The sequence below is a fragment of the Mustela nivalis genome (genome assembly GCF_964662115.1).
Source record: "Mustela nivalis genome assembly, chromosome: 6".
Classification (NCBI taxonomy): domain Eukaryota; kingdom Metazoa; phylum Chordata; class Mammalia; order Carnivora; family Mustelidae; genus Mustela; species Mustela nivalis.
This window is the reverse complement of record NC_139025.1, coordinates 102,885,572-102,906,808: the sequence shown is the minus strand read 5'-3', so window position 1 is coordinate 102,906,808 and position 21,237 is coordinate 102,885,572. Positions and strand designations below refer to the sequence as shown.

The window sequence follows — 21,237 nt, the reverse complement described above, 5'->3', positions numbered from 1 at the left end:
TGCAGTAGTAGATACTCCACAATAGGAATGTTTTGCTCAAATTTGGAGTGAAAACAGTATTCTTATTGGGAACCCAAGGAGAAAAGTTGGTAAAATACTAGATTAATATGTTCATACCAAAGTACAAACTTTAAAAATGGATTTTATATGTGTATTTTATAGAATTATTATAGCATTATTTTCATATGCTGTTTTTAGTCTCTTATTTCTGCAAAAATCACAGCAACAAACTCAAGAGTACAAAGCTGGAAATCATTTAAAGTAATTAAGAGAATGGTCACTGGAATTTGGGGGCAGATCTCACTCTATCTAGTTCCAGCTGCTAATAATAGTGGCCACACGCACATAATTTTGTCTCCTTTAACCTCAGCCTGCCCACCTTTAAAATAGGCTAAGTGTTAGAGTGCATCTCACTAGACTGTTGTCAGGATTATCAACTAATCTACGAGAAGCATTTGACCCAGTGTTCAGTGGATAACATAGGTGCTCAAAAACCATAGCTGGTTTAAAAATTACTACTCCATGGATGACTACTACACTTTCTTTACTATAATTAAGGGTCATATTTTGCTACTGTGTTTTACCCTTTGGACTTTACTTTCCAGAATTTCTAAACTAAGTTTTAACTGCAAAAGTTCTTTCAGCCTAGGTTTTTAAGATATAATTATTTTCCCTCCCCATCTCCAATCCCCTTTTTCCTTGTCTTTTGTTTTTGTTTTTGTTTTTTTTTCTTTTTCCCGTGGTTTTGGGGTTTGGGCCACCTCCAAATAATTTTTAGAAGTATGCAGAACACAAACAAATTGATAATAACATAAGTGTCAAATTGATACATATAGACAATCCTAATACCAAATGTATAGCTAGCCATAATATTTTAACTTACAAAGTAAGTACACATTTTAATTTGAAAAAGCCAAATCACTCAAAAGATACTAACAAGTGTTTAAAAAACATGGATATTTCCTTTTAAACATCTAAATGAGAGGCGCCTGGGTGGCTCAGTGGGTTAAGCCTCTGCCTTCAGCTCAGGTCGTGATCCCGGGCTCCTGGGATCGAGCCCCGCATCGGGCTCTCTGCTCAGCAGGGAGCCTGCTTCCCTTCCTCTCTCTCTGCCTGCCTCTCTGTCTACTTATGATCTCTCTCTGTCAAATAAATAAATAAGATCTTTATTTAAACATCTAAATGATTATGTTTAAAAATTATCTGTTACCTTGGAATATGCAAGTATGAAAAGTATTATTCACTGAGCTAATAGTCTCACGTATGTTCTTGCTCTCTATTGACAATGGCTGTAATTAGAGGGTGAAATTTATAATTTTAGGAAGTATAAATAATATATAAAAAGTAATAGGGTCCCCTAGTAAATGCAGAAAGGGCCTCTCTTCCTCACCACACAGAGGTTGGCCAAGCCTATGGACAAACTGCTAACCTCGAAAACAAACCCTAAATGACCTTATCCAATCACTCATGGGCATCACTTCATGCATAAGACTTAGTAGAACAGTTATTATTTCTAAAAGCCTGCTTTCAGAGCTTTTCAGCCCAAAACATGCAATATAATAGCTTCAAAAGGTAACTAGCACAGTTTTAAGAGCTGAAACATTAACTAATGTAAACTGAGATCACCAGTAGAATATCAGATCCTTTTAGAAAAACCATAGAGAAATTTTTGCCTTTCTCTTTTCCAGTTAGTTCCCCTAACATGAAGAATGCCACAAGTGTATCTGTGAAGTAAGAAGGGTGTACTCACTGCCAGCTGTCATCACTTCATGTTCCCGTTCTTCTTCTTCATCCTCTGGCTCGGGATGCCCCTCTTCCCGGTCTCGCTCAGCCTGTTCTTCCATTTCAGCTTCTTCATCAATGGTCCGGGTAAATGAATGCTCCTGAGGATCAACATCTGCAGAGTCTTGGTTTTCTGAGATCTTAGAGAAATAATCAAAGCTACATTGAATATTTTTTTCAAAAACTTGGAAAACTTTATTAAAACTTGACTTTTTTTTATAATACTACTAATATCACTAACGCATGAATTTTACTACAAAACCCCAAAAGATACACTGGATAAATCTGGAAGTTTAGAAAAAATGTATGTACACCAGAGACACCTATATGCCCTCCTATCCCCAGTATATTGATTAGAATGTCATGTTATACGTTGATTCAAATTTATACTTATTCAGCTATAAAATCCTACAGAGCTGCATTAAAATGGGTTGAGTGTAAAACCAAGCTAAAAGGAAATTTAGAAACATGAATTTTTATACCATCCAATCTCCTTCAAGCTGTGTATGTTATTTTATTACTCTGTATAAATGTTTTAACAATTCTAATTTAAAACAGTATTTTTTAAACTTTTTTTTTTGGTTAGAACATTTAACTTTACTCTCTAAGCAAATTTCAGTTATACAAACAGTACTGTTTTTAAGGGTTTTTTTCTTTGTTTTACCCTAAAGAAATCAAAAGTAAGAAATCTGATAAGGACAATGTTAATTTTATTTCCCACAGTGGTTCAGCTACTGGACAGAGTCCTTACAAAAGATATTAAGAGCCTCAGGGATGCCTAGGTAGCTCAGTCATTGGGTATCTGCCTTTGGCTGGGATCATGATCCCAGCATCCTCGGATCATGCCTCATATCAGGCTCCTTCCTCAGTGGGGAGTCTGCTTCTCCCTCTCTAGATCCACCATGCTTATGTTCCCTCTCTATCTGTCATAAATAAACACAATATTTAAAAAAAAAAAAAAAAAGATATGAGGAGCCTCAGAATCACCTCCCCCATAAATTTTAGTATAAAGTAAAAGTGAAAATTTTTATTTAATGCATAATAAATGCATAAATAAATAATAAATTCAATGCATAATAAATATTTTGTGATTGAAAGCCAGTAAACAACCTGAGAATTTCATAGAGCCATCAGACTCCTACTCATACAATGTATAAGTCACTTATCCCTATAATATGAAGTTTCAAATCCAGGCCTCAACAAAATGGCAAATTAATACATTTCATGGACATTCAAGGTCACTAACAAATAGATCCATTAAATCAGTGCACGACAAAAGAATACTATAATACAAATGCAGAGAAAGAGTTTGTTTTTTAAAATCTAAGATCTCAATAACAGTATAAAGCATCTAATGTATGAAGTTTTAAAGTAAGCATTTCTGAAGGTGATGTATTATCCAGGCTTATAATTACAGGATCATGTTATCAGGACTACCAAGCACTTTAAAAATCACCTATTTTTGTTGCAGGAATAACTTCTGGAGCATTATTCTCTTTCTTTTTTTTTTCCTAGAGAGAGAGAGCATGCACGAGAGAGCAGGGTGAGGGGTAGAGTGGGGGAGGGGGTGTGGAGAGAGAGAATCTTAAGCAGGCTCCACATCCAGTGTGGAGCCCTACACTGGGCTCAATCTCACAACCTTAAGAGATCAAGACCTGAGCTGATAACAAGAATCAGACTTAACTCACTGAACCACTCAGGCACCCCACTTCTGGAACAGTCTTAAAAGGTTTCAATCCATTTTTAAAAGATTTTATTTTTTTATTTATTTGAGAGAATGAGAGAGAGAGAGAGCACAAGCTGACAAGGAGGGTCAGGGCAGAGGGAGAAGCAGGCTCCCCATTGAGGAGGGAGTCTGATGTGGGACTCAATCCCAGGACCCTGGAATCATATGACTTGAGCTGAAGGCAGATGCTTAACTAACTGCGCCACTCAGGCATCCCTCAATCTTAACCATCAGTGGTGGACAACTCTAATTATGAGAAGGCCCTCTTCCTTATATTCAGCTATCAGTGATACCCCATTCAATTGTGACCCTTTGGTACTACCTATACCCTCTGGTACAAGAAACAAACTTACTTCCTCTTCTACAGGGAAGCTTTATTTTTAAGGCAAATATCAATTCACTCCCTTTTTCATTTCCCTAGGCTAAACATTTTTGACACTTCCAGTTCTTACAGAAGATAACTTTCAGACCTTTCACCAATCCAAGGTAGCTTTTGTTAATGTCCCTCATAAATTATAGCACCCCAAATTAAATATGATAATTCAAATATAGTCTAATCAACATAAAATAAAGAAATAATATTTCATATGCTTTACACAACTCTACTTGTTATTACTTATACAGCCTATGAATATACAAACTTTCTTAGCAGCCATGTCACTTGATAAAGTGGGTTAAATAACCCCCAAATCTTTTGCTTATCTAATTTCTTCACTATATAAAGAAGTATGTACTCAATATTTTATCCAGCATCTGCAATAATCAAGGCACGTTTTTTCCGTCACATAAACCAATTTGGAGCTATATCTCACAGCCTGCAGAAAAACAGAAATTAACTGATTTCCAACTTTACCCATCTGTCTCGTGATGATGACCTGGTCTGAATAAGTTCAAGGTTCTTGCAAGCAAGTAAACGACTTCGAACTTTGTACACACAACGGTACACTTCTGATAAGCTTTTACCAGGTTGATATCTAAATAAAGAACCAAAATAGAAAAGTTACCTAATTTCTAACATCATGAGAGCAAATATTTGTCTGAGGATAGTTTTAAGTTACTTGCCGGCTTTCTCCACATGCTTGGCTAAGTAAATTTGTGTGTTTCAGAAGCGCTGCAAGAACAAATCTAGACACAGTGTCCAAGAGTGACTCATTACTTAAAGTTGCACTGTCCCAATCTGAAAACAAAAATGATGCATTGACATTTAAAAGGACTCAGAAAACAGTTCAGAATAATTTTAATCACTTTAGTAATCCAACATCCGAATGATATCATTTTCCTAAACATTATTTAACATATGTACCTACTATATGTTCCTTGTGCTAGGGACCTAGCAGCTAACAAATCTAAGTCTCTGATCTCACAGAATTTCTTTTCTAGCTGGGGCCAATAAAAACAAAAATTAGTGTGACAGCAAAGTACTGTCACAGAGAGACAAATAAAGAGAGAAATATAAAACATAGAAAAATAAAGCAGTGTGGAATTACTATTTTATATAGGCTGGTTTGCAAAGATCTTGGATAAGATACAGGTGGGCAGAGATGTAGATGAAGTCAGGGAAGGTGCCATACGGAAACAGTGCCCCCTCAGAAAAAAATAGTATAGAGGCCCTAAGGTAGATTCAAGGAGGTCACTGTGGCTGGAACAAAGGGTGCATTCACAAGTGGTAGGAGACATTAGAAAGTTTGCTAGAGACCAGATCATATAGGCCTTGCAGGCCACTGCAGGTCCTTTATAGATTTTACTCTTGAGGGAACTGGGAAGCACCTCAGAAGGCTTTGAACAAAGATACAATATGATCTGACTCGTGTTTTAAAAGGCAGACTTTGACTGCTGCATGGTGAACTGGAGAGGGACAGCAAGAGCAGTACTGGAGTGATTCAGGTGAGAAACAATGGCGTCTCAGACCAAAGCAATAGCAGCAGAAGTGGTGAGAAGTGGTCAGATTCCAAATGTGTTTTAAAGGTAGAGTCAACAGGATTTGTTGATTGATCAGATGGGCGAGTAAGAGAAAAGCCAAAGTTGACTAGAAATGTTCTTAGAATGTTGCTGGCATTTACTGAGACAGGAAGAACACTTCAGGAAAACAAGGAGCTGAAATGAGGAGTATGGTTTTGAGCACTATCTATTATAGCATCCTTATGGAGATACTGAGCAAACTAGTCAAGAGAGAACATATCTGGTATCTGAGGTCATGAAGTAGATATTATGAACATTATAATGAAATGAATTAGGTAAGAAATCAAAACATTTGGACACAGATGAATACTTGCAATAGAAAACCAAAATCACAGCATTAGATAATAAGAAATAGGTGGGTGTTTTCTTTAATTCCATGTTAGCATACTAGTACTGTATTTTAAAAATGTAGTATATTCGGTAGATTCCAAATGGGTGTAGGAGGTTTATTGTCTGCTAAACTCTTGTTAATTTGACAGATTTACCATGCTACTTAAAAATAAAGCCAAACAAACAGAAAACACTCATAGAAAATATCAAGCCCCAAGTTAAATTTTGTTCTTAATCCTTCTTAAATCTCCTATCTCAGATAAAATTTTACATCTTGGTTTTCCAGTCATTTCTGTATGCTTAGGGAAAAAACTAAACTCAGACTTACCTATTTTATAGGCAAATAAAAAACCCCCCAAAAACCAAACAACAAACAAATCCTGACAATATAAACATGTCTGATTAAACAAGACTCTTAAACTAGACCCATTTATACTGCAGGAAATACTTCAGTAAAATGTTTGCCTCTGGATTTATCTTTTATATAAATCTGTTTTCCCACAGTAGGTTTGCTTAAAGTGGGATACATACCTAGACTGTTTTCCACAAAGAGGAAGAAGAAATTTACATTTAATGTTATTTGTAAAATGCTTTTTCCTATAAAAAAGTAATAGAGTGATCCCTGTGTTTCCTGCTTACACATATTACATATCTATTAGTCAGTATTCTAAGCTATCTCCGTATTTACCAACTCCGTCCTCTTCATCTTACCTTTACTAACAGCATAATCCTGCATGCTGATCCAAAGGCTTCGCGCAGGCTCTTTTGAACAACCCAATGCCAAGTCTACATACACAGCAATTTCAGGCCGCAGTTTGTAATCAAAAGGCTTCTGTTCTTCATTGCCTGAAAGAGCTACTTCTAACAGGCAACTCATACATTTATCTAAAAATAATTATTCAAGTGACCAATTTTAAGCCTGAACAATTTTGGTACTACAAATAAAATCTTATCACTTTTACTTAATCCATATTTAATAATACATTTCAAACCATTTTAAGAAGATGTACAAAGATAAAGTCCTTTAACATTTCTCAGTGAGAGGTAATATCACCATCCCATCAATCCCCTCCAGGATGTGTGACCAAACGTAACCCCCTGGGAGTTCTGGCATTCTGGTAAGCAAGCACCAGGGAAGCTACATGTCCTATGTTTGAAGCACAGGTCTGGAGAACTCTTCTGTTCAAACTGGAATGAGAAACATGGCACCACTGGGAAAGAGACTAGACAAGAACTTTTTCCTTTTTCTAGACTTAAGGGAAAATAATCAGTTAAGTATGACTCAAGAGAGAGTGAAGATTTCATGAACAGTTTCTCTACTGATATTTACATTTGTTCAAGTAGGTCCTAACTTTTTAATGGGACATTTTGGCATTTAGAATTCATGTTCCATCACAAAAAAATAGCCAATGATAGGATTGGGGGCTAATACCAAAAGTCAATTTAACCTTTAATATAACTGAATTATCCTATGTGTACAATTATACAAAGGACAATACACTTTTCCTAATACATACAAGTATTTCAACATAAAATGAAACATTTTAATAGCTTCATGATTTTATAATTTTAAAAACTGAAAGATAACATTCAAACTGAAATTTATTTTATTCATACTAAAGTCCAGTTAATTGACTGAAGTAAGTACACAAAAATATGAGGAAGGCAGACATAAAGATACTTTCGTCCTCAAGAGGACATTTGTGATATCACAGAACTAAAAACTGACAGCACTGGAACCTTGTTCACAATGTTAAACATTCCTTGAAAAACCATTTTACTTTTCTTAATATAACTGTATCTTAAGTGCCAGTCTAGCATTCAAAAACCATGGCCAGAATCACTCGCTGGTTCATAAATGAAATGATGAATATATGCTCTCTATTTGGAAAAGGAGGAAAATCTTCAGCAGCTCTTCTCACTCCCACTCCCCAACCCTCTAAATCCAAAGCAGAATATGTGCTTTTTGTCTTAGTTACTATTTTTTGTTTTCCCTCTCGATTGAGATTCTCTTAGATTAAGATTTCTCTTGGACTTTCCTTTTTGGGCATTCTCTGAGTCTCTTTCTCTCATCAGAGGAACAATGAATTTTCAGTCAATAAGACCACATGGGCTATCTAATCTTCTCCTTATTTTATGGACCAACATTATAGACCCAGGGAGATTAAAGGGCCAATCATAAATAACACAACCAGATCATCTGTTCAAGAACTGGAGAAATCTTCATGTTCAGACATTCTGAGAGCTAGCCTAGCAGCAAAGAAGACAAATGGGAGATGAGGCAGGAAAGAGAAACCCAAAGGCAACATAAATAGGGAGAAAAAAAAACAGGGAGAAAAAAATAGGGAAACATACAAGGTGACATCAGCATGAAAGTAGGATACGCAGGGAGGAGAAGGGATTGTCACTCACATCTGGGAGGTGTCTGAAAACTGAATACTGGGAAGTCATGATAACCTTAGAGAGCTTTACACTATATAAAGCACTTTCATAACCTCCAAACCCCAGAAAACAAGGAATCAAACATATTCCCGTTTTTATAAGTTAAATGACTTGCCCCAAATGAGCAATAAATGACAGGGTGGGACCAGACCTACACTGCCCTAGTTTGGAGGCTCTTTTCACTACACAGTGCTGTAGGATTTAACTTCTTCTAAGGGCTACAAGTCACAGTCTCAGATCCCCCACCCAGCTAATATTTCACTTGTTTAATACCAGTTCTCTAGTCAGCAAACCCAGAAAAAGAGATATCTCCAATGGAGATACAAACACAAGCATGTATTTTAAACACTGTAGAGAAGCCATTACCTAACTGAGGGGTGTCCATTTCTACACCATCACTAAAAAGTGGTGTTTTCATCCAATATGCAGTGTCCTGTTCCTCTGGAGACACAGGGGAGCCCAGAAGCATACCACCAAGACACCGCCCAATAAGGAGAGCAATTGTTCTTTCCAGATCCACAAGCCACACCCAGGACTGGGCTGGCTGAGGTAACGGCATGCCAGCAGGATCAATCAATTCTGGCCCTCCTAAAAACAAAAACATTAGTAATCACTTTTTATCTGGTATTCAAGAGTCTCAATCATTCTCATTCCTACTGCACTGCAATAAGACATGAAGTAAACTAATTCTACACTGAAAACATAAATTATAACATTTTCTGTATATATTCTCTTTACTAGGCTAACTTAAAATATATTCAAATAACTCTGCCATCAAATAAAATTTCCCTTTTGGAGTTACTAATTTTTTTTTAAGATTTTATTTATTTATTTGACAGACAGAAATCCAGAGAACACAAGTAGGCAGAGAGGCAGGCAGAGAGAGAGCTGGGGAAACAGGTTGTCTGCTGAGCAGAGAGTCCCATGTGGGGCTCGATCCCAGGACCCTGGAATCATGACCTGAGCTGAAGGCAGAGGCTTTAACCCACTGAGCCACCCAGGCGCCCAGGAGCCCCTGGAGTTACTAATTTTAAGATAAGCATTAAAACAGTATATGACAGAGACATCCCAAGGGATTCTATTCCTACTTTTCATTATCTAGATCAGATTTCACCATAACAGTGAGTACTTGAGGCAGCTCATCCCTCCAAAATCAATATAAGAATTGATCTAGTAAAATGACACTTATTATTGTTTAATGTTTTTAAGGCCCAAATCAGAACTGTCTTGTACTAAAATCAAGACCCATGATTTATTATACACCTATTTTTAAAAGTTCTTCACTTAAAAAAGAAAAACTATACTTGGCCATAAAGATAGGTACAGATGTCAATCAAATCGCTAAAGAAAAACAAACAAGATTAACATGTCCAAAAACTGGTTATTTAAAAAGACTGATAAAAAAGACAAACCTCTAATAAAAGATGGCATAAATTCAAAAATTAGGACTAAAGAAGAGGATGTAACCACAGTTACACTAGGGATTTTTAAAAAACCGTTAATTTTATACCAATAAATTTGAGGGGCACCTGGGTAGCTCAGTCGGTTAACCATCTGCCTTCAGCTCAAGTCATGATCCCAAGGTCCTGGAACTGAGCCCACAAGACTTCCCGCTTAGCGGGAACTCTGCTTTTCCCTCTCCACTGGCCTCTCCCCCAGCTCACGTTCTCTCTCACGTTCTCTCCCTCAAATAAATAATAAAATCTTTAAAAAATGAAAATAACAAAATAACATTTTCTGAAAAGATATCAACTCCCAAAATGGATTTGAGAAGAAACAAAAAAACTAGAGAAGAACAGTAACAACTAAGGAAAGAAAACTAATATAAAGTCTATCTAAACGCCAGGGCCTGGTGGTTTTATAGATAAACTCTTCTAAACCTTCAAAAAAAGATAACCTCTATCTTACATAAATAATTTCAGATAAGCAAAGGAAAGGAAGGGTAGACTCCAAAATGATACCATGAAGTTAGTATAACTGTGGCAGTAAAAATGACATAAAAATAACACAAAAGGGCACCTGGGTGGCTCAGTGGGTTAAAGCCTCTGCCTTCGGCTCAGGTCATGGTCTCATGGTCCTGGGATCGAGTCCCACATCAGGCTCTCTGCTCAGCAGGGAGCCTGCTTCTCTCTCTCTCTCTCTCTCTCTCTCTCTCTCTGCCTGCCTCTCCATTTACTTGTGATCTCTCTCTGTCAAATAAATAAATAAAATCTTTAAAAAAAAAAACAAAAACACAAAAATGAGAAATTATAGAAAAATATCAGTTATAAGAACACAGATGCAAAAATCCAAAATAAGATGATACCTAACTTATCTAATACAAAAAGTTAGTTAAAAAGTTCTGAGATGCTTTAGAAAAGCAAGAGTAGGGCGTCTGGGTGGCTCAGTTGGTTAAGCCGCTGCCTTCAGCTCAGGTCATGATCTCAGGGTGCTGGGATCGAGTCCCACATTGGGCTCTGTGCTCAGCAGGGAGCCTGCTTCCCTCTCTCTCTCTCTCTGCCTGCATCTCTGCCTACTTGTGATCCCTGTCTGTCAAATAAATAAATAAAATATTAAAAAAAAAAAAAAAAACAAGAGTGAACCTGGAGAGGCTCCATATAAAACCTGATTAACAACCTCCTACAGTTATAACCTTGACACTTGATTTATCTAAACTCAGTGTCATAGAACCATATAATGTTAAAGTAAGACAGGTCCTCATTGTCATCTTGTCCAATTCCAATACTTCTAGAAGAAACGAAGGCTTAAGAAATTATAAGCAACCTGCCCTAGATAATACAGCCACGTCACTAGCTTTAAGCCTTAGTCCAGGATTCATTCTTTCTTTCTTTCTTTTTTAAGATTTTATTTATTTATTTGACAGAGAGATCACAAGTAGTCAGAGGGGCAGGTAGAAAGAGAGAGAGGAGGAAGCAGGCTGCCTGCCTAGCAGAGAGCCCAATGTGGGACTCCCAGGACCCTGAGATCATGATCTAAGCTAAAGGCAGGGGCTTAACCCACTGAGCCACCCAGGCGCTCTCCAGGATTCTTTCTAATGAAACATGTGGTAGGCTCACTTGAAAGGTTTTTAAGACTTAGTAATGAAACTCCTTTGATAGCCTTATGATAGATTTTAATGTAAAATACATTAATGTTTTCTAGACATAGTACTTTAAGGTATATCCAAATAAGTATCAAAATCATTTTATAAATTAAGACTGAATTCAAGTGTCATACCTAAAATCAGCATGCTATTTCCTATGAAGTTCCGTTTAAAAAAAAAAAAAAAAAATCCACATACAGATTCTCAATTTCCATCTTCTACATTCAGTTATCTATAAATCCAATCAAAATACTAAATATTTTATTGTCAGAGATTTAAAATTAAAGATCTTTTCATTTAAGAAACAACTTTTTAATCAAATCAATCCACTGATTGTAAAATGTGTCACTACGCTGCTGACTGAACTGAACTGTGAAAAAATGCTTTCCTATTATCCAAGGTAAGATGTATCCTAATTTCAATGATGTGAAAATTTGAAATAAAACATGTCTCAGCATCAATGAAATACACTACTCAAACCTAATGACCATATAAAGACCCTACTTAAGACACTATTACATATGAGCAACTTTCTGAGTTCTCTCATCTCAGTCGCCCTTAAGGCTGCAAATTCTTAGACCATAACAACCCTACCTTTTGATTATGTAAAACACCCGAATATCAGATATGACCTACCTATTGCATGCAAGAGGAATGATTTTTCCCAAAAGCCTTGCTTGTTTTACTGTTTACTTACCATGAAGAGGCCACTGTAACTCTTGGTCTTCTAAAAGTGCAGCAGCTGGCAGGAGTCTATTAAGGCAATCAAGAGGTGGCAACAAGTCGAGGAGGTAACTCAACAGAGGCCGTGCCACTGACACGGGGAGTAACAGTAGAGAGTTAACAATCTGGCAAAGCATACTGCCTGCAGCTGAGACGTATATCACATCTATGAAGGGTAAGAAATTCAACATGGATCAATTGTTTCAAACTTAAAAAAGAAAAAACCTAAAAAATACTATTTTAGTGTAGAACTAGAGTATACTAATTAGATAACTCCTTTGTTGAACATGTACCTGGTAGGTGATGTTGCACTAGTATTTACTCACTTTCAGAAAGTACCACCAACAGACACTTTGTGGGAAAGCATATAGATCCCTGTGCCAACAAATTCAAAGGATTATAGCTGCTTCCCTTTAAATGCATTATGAATCTCTCATTCACAAATTTACCTTCATTTTTAGATTTTCTCAAGAAATATTTATTGAGTACAACATACCAAGCACTGTCCTAGGTGAAAGGCAGACAGCCATGAACAAAGAGCTTTTAAAAGTTCCTACCCTCATGATCTTTACATATTGTGTTTTTTAAACCAAATTTACTTAAAAAAAAATTAAGGTCACTTCAAAGCACCTGTCTTTCTATCTATATTCATTTTAAATTAATTTTGTTTCTGTATTTCATTGTATTTGGGGCAGGAAGGACCATCAGAGATGACTTCCATTTGAAGAGATTAAATTTTAAATACCTGTGGAACGACAAAATGAAGGTGTCTAGTAAGCAACGGTTTTAGTTTCTCAGTTTCTTTCTTTATTGAGTTGGGGAACTTCAGAGATAAGGAGGTTTCAGAGAAACGTAAGGAATTTTAGTTGCCTTTGAGACAACCAAGAAAATATACCCAACAATAACTAGAAAAGGCTTTGGTGTGAAAAAGGAGTTCTCAGCCAGATGCAGATATGGAAATCAACACACTCGCGGTGGTCAAAGGAAACGGGACCAGATCAGATCATTCACAGAGAAAAAAGGGTTGAAGGCAAAACTGAGAGGATCTTAAACATTGAAGGGCATGTCCAAGGAAAAAGAGCTTATAGGAAACAACTGAAAAAAAGTGATCAGAGAGATATGAGGATTGTGACTACAGAGAAACCCAAGAGAAGAAAACATTTCAAGAAGGAAAGTGGGACACTGGCAAATGCTGAAGAAAGGTAGAGAAATAGCAGATAAAAATTCACTTTATGCCATTTAAAATTAATCTTTTTTTAATTATGTTCAGTCAGCAGCAAATTAATCTTTTTGAGTATCACTGAAACGTCTTTAAATTAGGGCTCCATCGTGTCAATTATCATCTTTCAAGATCAGTCATTATCCATCACTGTTACCATCACCCCAAACCCAAATCAAAGGGATCTTTAATAGGAAGGAGATTGAAGACCATTCCTATTCCACTCAGAAGTTTCAGGTCTCTTAAGGCTTTGGGAAGGCTAAGAATTTCTCCTTTATAACCACTGATTAAATGTCAAATCCAGTACCAAACACACCTCTTAATTTTTCTCCAACGCTGCCATTCCAAGGACTTTCTTTGAGCAAATTTGCAGAACGTGAATAAATATCTGTGGCATGAGGCAACAAGAGCTGAAGATGTTTATGAAGCAGCGCCACGCTGCTTGAGTTCTGGGGGGAAAAGTTCTTAAATTACTACTGTGAAAGAGTCAAGGTCCAGAAATATCATGCTTACCCAAATATCTGAGTTTCAAGGTCCCTGGGAGATCATCATAAAAGGCAAGAATCACATACCTCACTAATGCTATTGATATGGCAAAATGCCAGCAGCTGTTTCTGCAGTGAACACAGGAGTTCATGAAGATGAGCAGGCTGACTGTTTTCTGAAGATGATGTTCCAAGTAGAAATTTATCACTATTCTTTTCTAGCTCTCCAAAGGCTTGATCCTAAGATGATATATAAATGAAGATTATATTTGAAGTGTTTGAAAATGAAGTCAAGGCCTACCATAAATGATTCTGATTTAAGAAGCCATTGTCTCCTTTTTCCCCTTATTAATCTTTAAATCCTTGTGCTGTTGTTACTAGCTATTAGCAAAACTTGTTAATTTCAATATGTTTTGCCACTCAAAAAAAGTAATACACGTTTCATTACAGAAACTTTGAATATAGAGAAAACAGTAGAATACCCACAGACGACATACTACATATTTTAATAAAATTGCTTTCCACAGTTCTTGTGAAAGGTTTTGTTTTCACATGGTTGTGAACAGACACAACTGTTCATTTGAACCCAATTCTCAGAAATTAGTTTCTGATTATAAAAGAAGTGGTATCAACTATATTTAAATTTAAAAATACATAGGAAAAAAAGAAATGGACTAAAGAGACATGACAACTAAATACAGTGTGTGATCCTGCATTTGAGGGAGGGGTTGCTACAAAGCACTTTTTTTTTTTTTTTTAAAGATTTTATTTATTTATTTGACAGAGAGAAATCACAAGTAGATGGAGAGGCAGGCAGGGAGAGAGAGAGGGAAGCAGGCTCCCTGCTGAGCAGAGAGCCTGATGCAGGACCCTGAGATCATGACCTGAGCCGAAGGCAGCGGCTTAACCCACTGAGCCACCCAGGCGCCCCTACAAAGCACTTTTTTTTAAAGATTTTATTTCTTTGACAGAGAGAGAGGGAGAAGCAGGATCCCTGCAGAGCTCAATCCCATGGCCCTGGGCCCATGACCTGAGCCGAAGGCAGACGCTTAACCGACTGAGCTTAACTGACTATAACCAGGCACCACTATAAGCATTAACATTAAGACAGTCATAAAAATGTGAATATGGATTGTATATTAAATTGTATCAATGTTAAATTTTCTGAATAATTGTCCTACTAATATTATATAAAAGAATGCCCTTCTTAAGAAATACATGCTTGGGGTGCCTAGGTGGCTCTGCCTTCAGCTCGGGTCATGGTCCCAGGGTCCTGGGATCAAGCCCCGCATCGGGCTCTCTGCTCGACAGGGAGCCTGCTTCCCTTCCTCTCTCTCTGCCTGCCTCTCTGCCTACTTGTGATCTCTGTCTGTCAAATAAATAAATAAAATCTTAAAAGAAATACATGCTTAAGTATTTAGGAATAGTCAGCATGACATCTATACTCTCAAATGATTTAGAATAAGAAATAGACAGAGATGGTAAAGCTAATTTGGCTGAAGAGTAGAGGGAATTCTCTAATTCTTGAAACTCTTGTGTAAGTTTTAAATTATTTCAAGTTAAAAATATTTTTTTTAAAAACTGTTCTTGTAAAAAATTTAGAAAATAACAAAACCTTATTAAAAACAAGTTAAAATCACCATTTAGCCAACACCCAAATAAAATCACTATTAATATTTTTTATGTATTTCTTTACTTATTTTTGTGACTTTTGCATTTTTCATAATACTGCATATTGTTTTTAATCTTCTCTTTTCCAACAGATTTGTAAGCATTATGTCCTCACGAACCATGGGTATATAAATTTTAAGAGTCGTAATATTCCATTGAGCATATGTACCATAATTTACCTAGCCATTTTAGATATTTAAGCTGTTTAAAATTTTGTATCTAGGGGTACCTGGGTGGCTCAGTGGGTTAAAGCTTCTGCCTTCAGCTCAGGTCATGATCCCAGGGTCCTGGGATCGAGCCCCACATGGGGCTCTCTGCTCAGCAGGAAGCCTGCTTCCCCCTCTCTCTCTGCCTGCCTTTCTGCCTACTTGTGATCGCTGTCTGTCAAATAAATAAAATCTTTAAAATAAAATTTTCTATCTTATAAAAATGTGATGAACATCTTTATGCATAAAGTAATGGTCTATGTTTACAACATGCAAGACAGAGTCTCAGCACATTTTAAGGCCCTTGCTGATGTAAACTGCCAAATAAGCACTGCTACAGACTGAATGTTTGTGTCACTTCCAAATCCGTATGTCGAAACCTAATCCCCAATGTGATGGCATTTGGAGATGGGGCCTTTGGGAAGGAATTAGTGCCCTTATGAGAGAGACCCACTGTGTGAGGACACACAGCAAGAAGACAGCTATTTATGAACCAAGAAGTTGGCACAAACAAATCTGCCAACATTTTGATTTTGGATTTCCCACCTCTTTAATAGTGAGATATAAGTCTGCATTGTCTAAAAGCCACCCAGTCTATGGTATTCTGTTTTTAGCAGCCCAGAGAGACAAAGACAAACACCATCATTTCAAAATCTTAGACTGTGACAGGGGCACCTGGGTGGCTCAGTCACAGTTAAGTGTCTTACTCTTGATTTCGGCTCCAGTCATGATTTCAGGATCTTGAGATAGAGCCCCATGTCAGCTTCCACACTGGGCATGGAGCCTGCTGGAGATTCTCACCCTTGCACCTCCCTCTTCCCCGCCTCCCAAACCCTCCCATCACACACACACTCTCTCTCATTAAAAAAAAAAAAAAAAAAAAGTAAAAGGGCATGACAGATTTGGTTTAAATCACTTTAGAAAGAAACAATAATTTATGATTTTCACCTGAAAGCAATAAATATTTTATTTCCATTTCCATATAACATAGACATCTACCCCAGCCCTAATGATATTAGGAAGGCACTACTTTATTTTTCACTAGTTAATTTTATCTTTAATTGTAGTAAAATACATACAATATCAAATTTATCACCTTTTTTGAATATTCAGCTCAATAGTATCTCATGTGTTCACATCGTTGTGCACATGGTGCTTTTAATTATATAAATGCAAGATTCCATCTTCCTTTGTAAGAATGACAAATAAAAGCATTAAGAAAGCTCTGACTCAAGGAGGCTAGACTCTTGCCGAAAGTACATGTAGCAGCTATGCAAGGTGGTACCATAAAGATGTACCACAATTACCTGACAGCAGCTTCTAGAGCTAAAGGCAAAACTATCAAATCACAGTAACTGGAGGATATTTGCTTTCAAAGGACAAGTGCATCAAACTATATTTGTGGTGTTAAGAATCCCATCCATGGGCTTCACACTTGATAGTGACAGCCAATCTACTTTAAGAGAAAGGCACTTCATGCTGCACCAATACTCCTTACAACTTTGGAAAAAAATGTTCTGTCAATAACAAAGGACATTATGAAATTGTTCCCATTCCATGTGCAGCCAGACATCAGATCAAATTTATATTCTTAAATCTGAAAGAAAGTAACTATATAGGCCCAACTGTCATTCGGATTTAGCCACCTTTTAATGTGGACAGAACAGAACACTAACACTTGCACAGAAGAAGATACAGATCTGACCGTGATGAGGCCTAGGAGACAATATGAAAGGATACACACACCATTCAAAGTTAAGTCACACAGTATACCTTGTCTCTAAAAACTGCTGAAGTTTACTAAGTTAAAATTACATGGTTAAATAGGGTTATTTGGGTAAGGCTTCCCTGAAGAAGTCATAGATTAGTAGAGCAAGCTGGAAACAGATAATGCCATGCTCATGAGCTCAGATGAGTGGTGTGTAAGCCAAATGGTGAAGGATCTGAAGAGGTCTTAATTTACTACAGTGAGGTTAGTCCAGCAGTAAGATGCAGAGAAGAGACCAGCAAAAAAGTGACAATAACTACAATACTGCTATTAGCATTAGGTTATAATGTTGTGGGTTAGAACCCACAGAAATGTTTGGGGGATAGGGGATCTAAGAAACACTTAGGAATTAAGAGCATCTTAACACAGGGAAAGCTGTAGTGTCCATTGTCTTCTCTCCTACTGACCAGCCTATTCCTAGTAAGTACCAACCATACTATAATTATAGGATTTTATCTGGTAAGGTTATTCCCTTTCTTACTCTTCTTCTCTTGCAAAATGTTGACGACTATGTTTATTTGTTTATTCTTGAACATTAACATAAGAAACACTTGGTAAAATTCTAAAAAAAAAAATCATTTTGGAATTCTCAATTACAAGTCATTTAGCTCCTACAATATTTCAGAAGATCTGACATGTGTGTTCTGCCTCTAGGGGAGTGCAGTCTGGAGTTTTATTTTATACGTATTTAAACGTCAAAATACCTTAACCTGAAGCCATCCCTATCCACTCCAAAAAAGAAACACAAAAAACAAAATCCAAGCTTTATTCTTTTTTTAACTACAAAGAAAATGAGCAACTTACTGTATAAAATCCTAAATTTCTTAAGAGAGTCTTCATCAAAATTTCAGCCAGATGGGTGTCTGGATGGCAGCTCGGAGTGCCATAAGGTTGATCTGACAGGTTTCCATAGCCAGTACACACAGAAGAGAGGTCAGCAGCATCAGAGGGTGAGCCATAGCCAAGTAAGGAAGCTACATGGGTATGATCTTGCAAACTTGTCAGAATGATATCCAGTTGCATTCGCTAAAGAAAAATATTTTCATCAATGAAATAGGTACAAATGATTAGTTTAAAATGCACTTAGAAAAAAATGATCCCACTTTATATCCTGATATTTCAGGAAGTATATAATTAAAAGAAAAACTGTTCCACTGATACCATTTGGAAAAATGTAACATACAGCATTTTATTCCTTCTTTTACTATAATACCCAAAACTCTCAACAAAATGGTATTCTTTGCATAATGATTTTAGGACTTGCAAGAGTAGGAAATGTCAACAGATAAATTATACTATATTCTTCTATACAATCATCAATGTAACTATTTATTCTACTATTTAAAATAAATCACCTGAAATCTAAACGACTGAAAACTACTCATTGGAAGCTACTGTGGATATTACATTGCCAATGAGGACCACTTTTCCCCTGAAACCTGTAACTCTACAATTGATAGTTCTACTTGGTCGAACAAAATGTATTTATTTTAATGTATGTAAGATCTTAAAAATGGAAAGAATAAACACATTCATGTCCTCACCTACATTTTCGTAACAGTCATCTTCTTTTACTTTTTTTATAGAAGCAATTTCAAATAACGTTCTGGGCATGGAACCAACAGTAGCACAGGACCTTGATTTTAACTTAGCACACTATAAACTAAAATGTCTCTGGTTTGATAGTATAAGCAACAAATTATTAAATTTTAATAATTAGCCCCAAATTATTTAATACGTTATCATTTGCTTCACATTCATTAGAATAATGGGAACTCTTCCAGCAGAAAATATTAAATTAGGATTTACTAAACCCATAAAGTATTATTCCATGAACACATGGTAATCAATAGCTTTATTTCCCCTTCAGTGGGGGTCACAGTCCCCACTGCAGTGTCTGTGATATTACTGGTTTACTTAGATACCATACAAAGGCTTACCTGTCCTTTAGATAAGCTCTCCCATCTATCAGGTCCTTGGGGTAAAAGAGAATGAAGCAATTCCATACGTTCTCGTAATGGAGGTAATAGCATGGTTGCTCCCACTGACAAAGTTTCAATTACCACCTAGTATCAAAAAAAGAAAAGTGTATTTACTGGCCTATTCTTTACCTTTTTAACAGAAATACATGAAAAATAAATGCACTGGGGTGCCTAGATGGCTCAGTGGGTTGGGCCTCTCTCTTCAGCTCAGGTCATGATCTCAGGGTCCTGGGATCAAGCCCTGCACCGGGTTCTCTGCTCAGCGATGAGCCTGCTTCCACACACCCTCAACCGCATTCCCCTAACCCCGCCCCCACCTGCCTCTCTTCCTACTTGTGATCTCTGTCAAATCAATAAATAAAATCTTTAAAAAAAAAAAAAAGGAAAGAAAAATAAATGCACCTATTAGGATCCTGGAAGTCTGAAGAAGGTAGATCACAGAAATCTGAAGAAAGTGACATGAAAAAAGAAAGCATGCAATCCTTTAAGTAGACTAGAATAAATATTTTGAATTTTCCACTAATAGCTAATCATCATCCAATAAATATTTAGTGTTGACTCTATTAACATTGGGCTTGGTAAGACTCTTTGCAATGTGCTACAGATGCAAAAATGAACTAGCCAGAGAGAAGTCCTGCTTCTGTAAGCCTATAGTCTAATGGGAAAGAGACCCTGAGGCAAGTAATTGTAAGTGTGAAAGGAGTCACATATAGGGAAAAGTAAAAGGATGTACAATAAAAACTTGATCAATACACACAAAGATCACTAACATGGCCTATAGACTCACAGAAGGTCTTCCTGAGAATTGGGCATTTAGGTTAAGAATTTTATTTTATTTTATTTAAAGATTTTATCTATTAGGGTGCCTGGGTGGCTCAGTCAGTTGGCCGCCTGCCTTCAGCTCAGGTCACGATCTCAGGGTCCCGGGATGGAGACCCACATCGGGCTCCCTGCTCTGTGGGGAGTCCGCTTCTTCCTCATCTCCCAGCTCATGCTCACTCATGCTCTCTGTTCCTATCTCTGTCTCTCTCTTTATCTCAAATAAAATCTTTAAAAAAAAAAAAGATTTTATTTATTTATTTGAGAGAAAGAGAGACAGAGGGCATCACAGAGAGTAAGCACGAGTTGGGGGAGAGGGAGAAGCAGGCTTCCCAATGAGCAGGAAGCCCAAAGTGGGGTTCAATTCTAGGACCCCAAGATCATGACCCGAGTTATAGGCAGATGCTTAATCGACTGAGACACACATGTGCCCCAAGGTTAAGATTTTTAAAACAAGAAGGACTTAGACCAAAAAACATCCAGGTAGCTATTAGGAACAGCTACATTGTCTTAGGTCTCATAATTTCTCAGGGTCATAGCTTCTTTATCAGTAAAATGAGGGCGCTGGACTAGAAAAAAGAAGCACTTGATGATTAAGAGCTCTTGTAAATTTAGAAGGAAGAAATTTTAAAAACCTCAACAGAAGATTTAGAATATAAAATTAAATCTCTCATACGGTAGTTGGAGGAAAATGGAAAACAGGAAAAAAAACCACAAGAAAAATTATGAGGACTCATCCAGGAGGTCTAGTATCCCAATAATAAGGAGTTACAGAAAGAGAAAACAATGAAGAGGAAATCAATATACAGTATACTCTAAGCAACTTCTTAAAACTGAAGAGACTGAGTTTGGAAATTAAAAGGGTCCACCCAAGCATAAGCCACAATGGTTAACAACAGACCCACACCAGTTCCTATTATTTTGAAATGTGAGAACACAAAGGACAAATAGAACTTGCTACAGAACCCAGAGAGAAAAGCAGATTTCCATACAAAGGATAAAAATTTGAAAAGCACTGATTTTTCTGAGTAATAACACTGAAA

General features: G+C 36.8%; 1 protein-coding gene across 30 annotated transcripts in view; it reads right to left on the bottom strand.

Annotated features, from left to right (window-relative positions):
- HERC1 (HECT and RLD domain containing E3 ubiquitin protein ligase family member 1) overlaps positions 1–21,237 on the bottom strand; it is a 185,803-nt gene that overhangs the window by 96,273 nt on the left and 68,293 nt on the right. For all 30 annotated transcript variants that reach the window (XM_082737138.1, XM_082737154.1, XM_082737144.1 and 27 more), the window contains 10 exons: positions 19,334–19,459; positions 18,198–18,419; positions 13,836–13,988; positions 13,580–13,712; positions 12,019–12,210; positions 8,606–8,827; positions 6,509–6,682; positions 4,571–4,685; positions 4,362–4,482; positions 1,751–1,922 (listed from right to left, as the gene is read on the bottom strand). In XM_082737138.1, the coding sequence (XP_082593264.1) occupies positions 1,751–1,922; positions 4,362–4,482; positions 4,571–4,685; positions 6,509–6,682; positions 8,606–8,827; positions 12,019–12,210; positions 13,580–13,712; positions 13,836–13,988; positions 18,198–18,419; positions 19,334–19,459 (1,630 nt within the window). The remainder of the gene's footprint in view (positions 1–1,750; positions 1,923–4,361; positions 4,483–4,570; positions 4,686–6,508; positions 6,683–8,605; positions 8,828–12,018; positions 12,211–13,579; positions 13,713–13,835; positions 13,989–18,197; positions 18,420–19,333; positions 19,460–21,237) is intronic.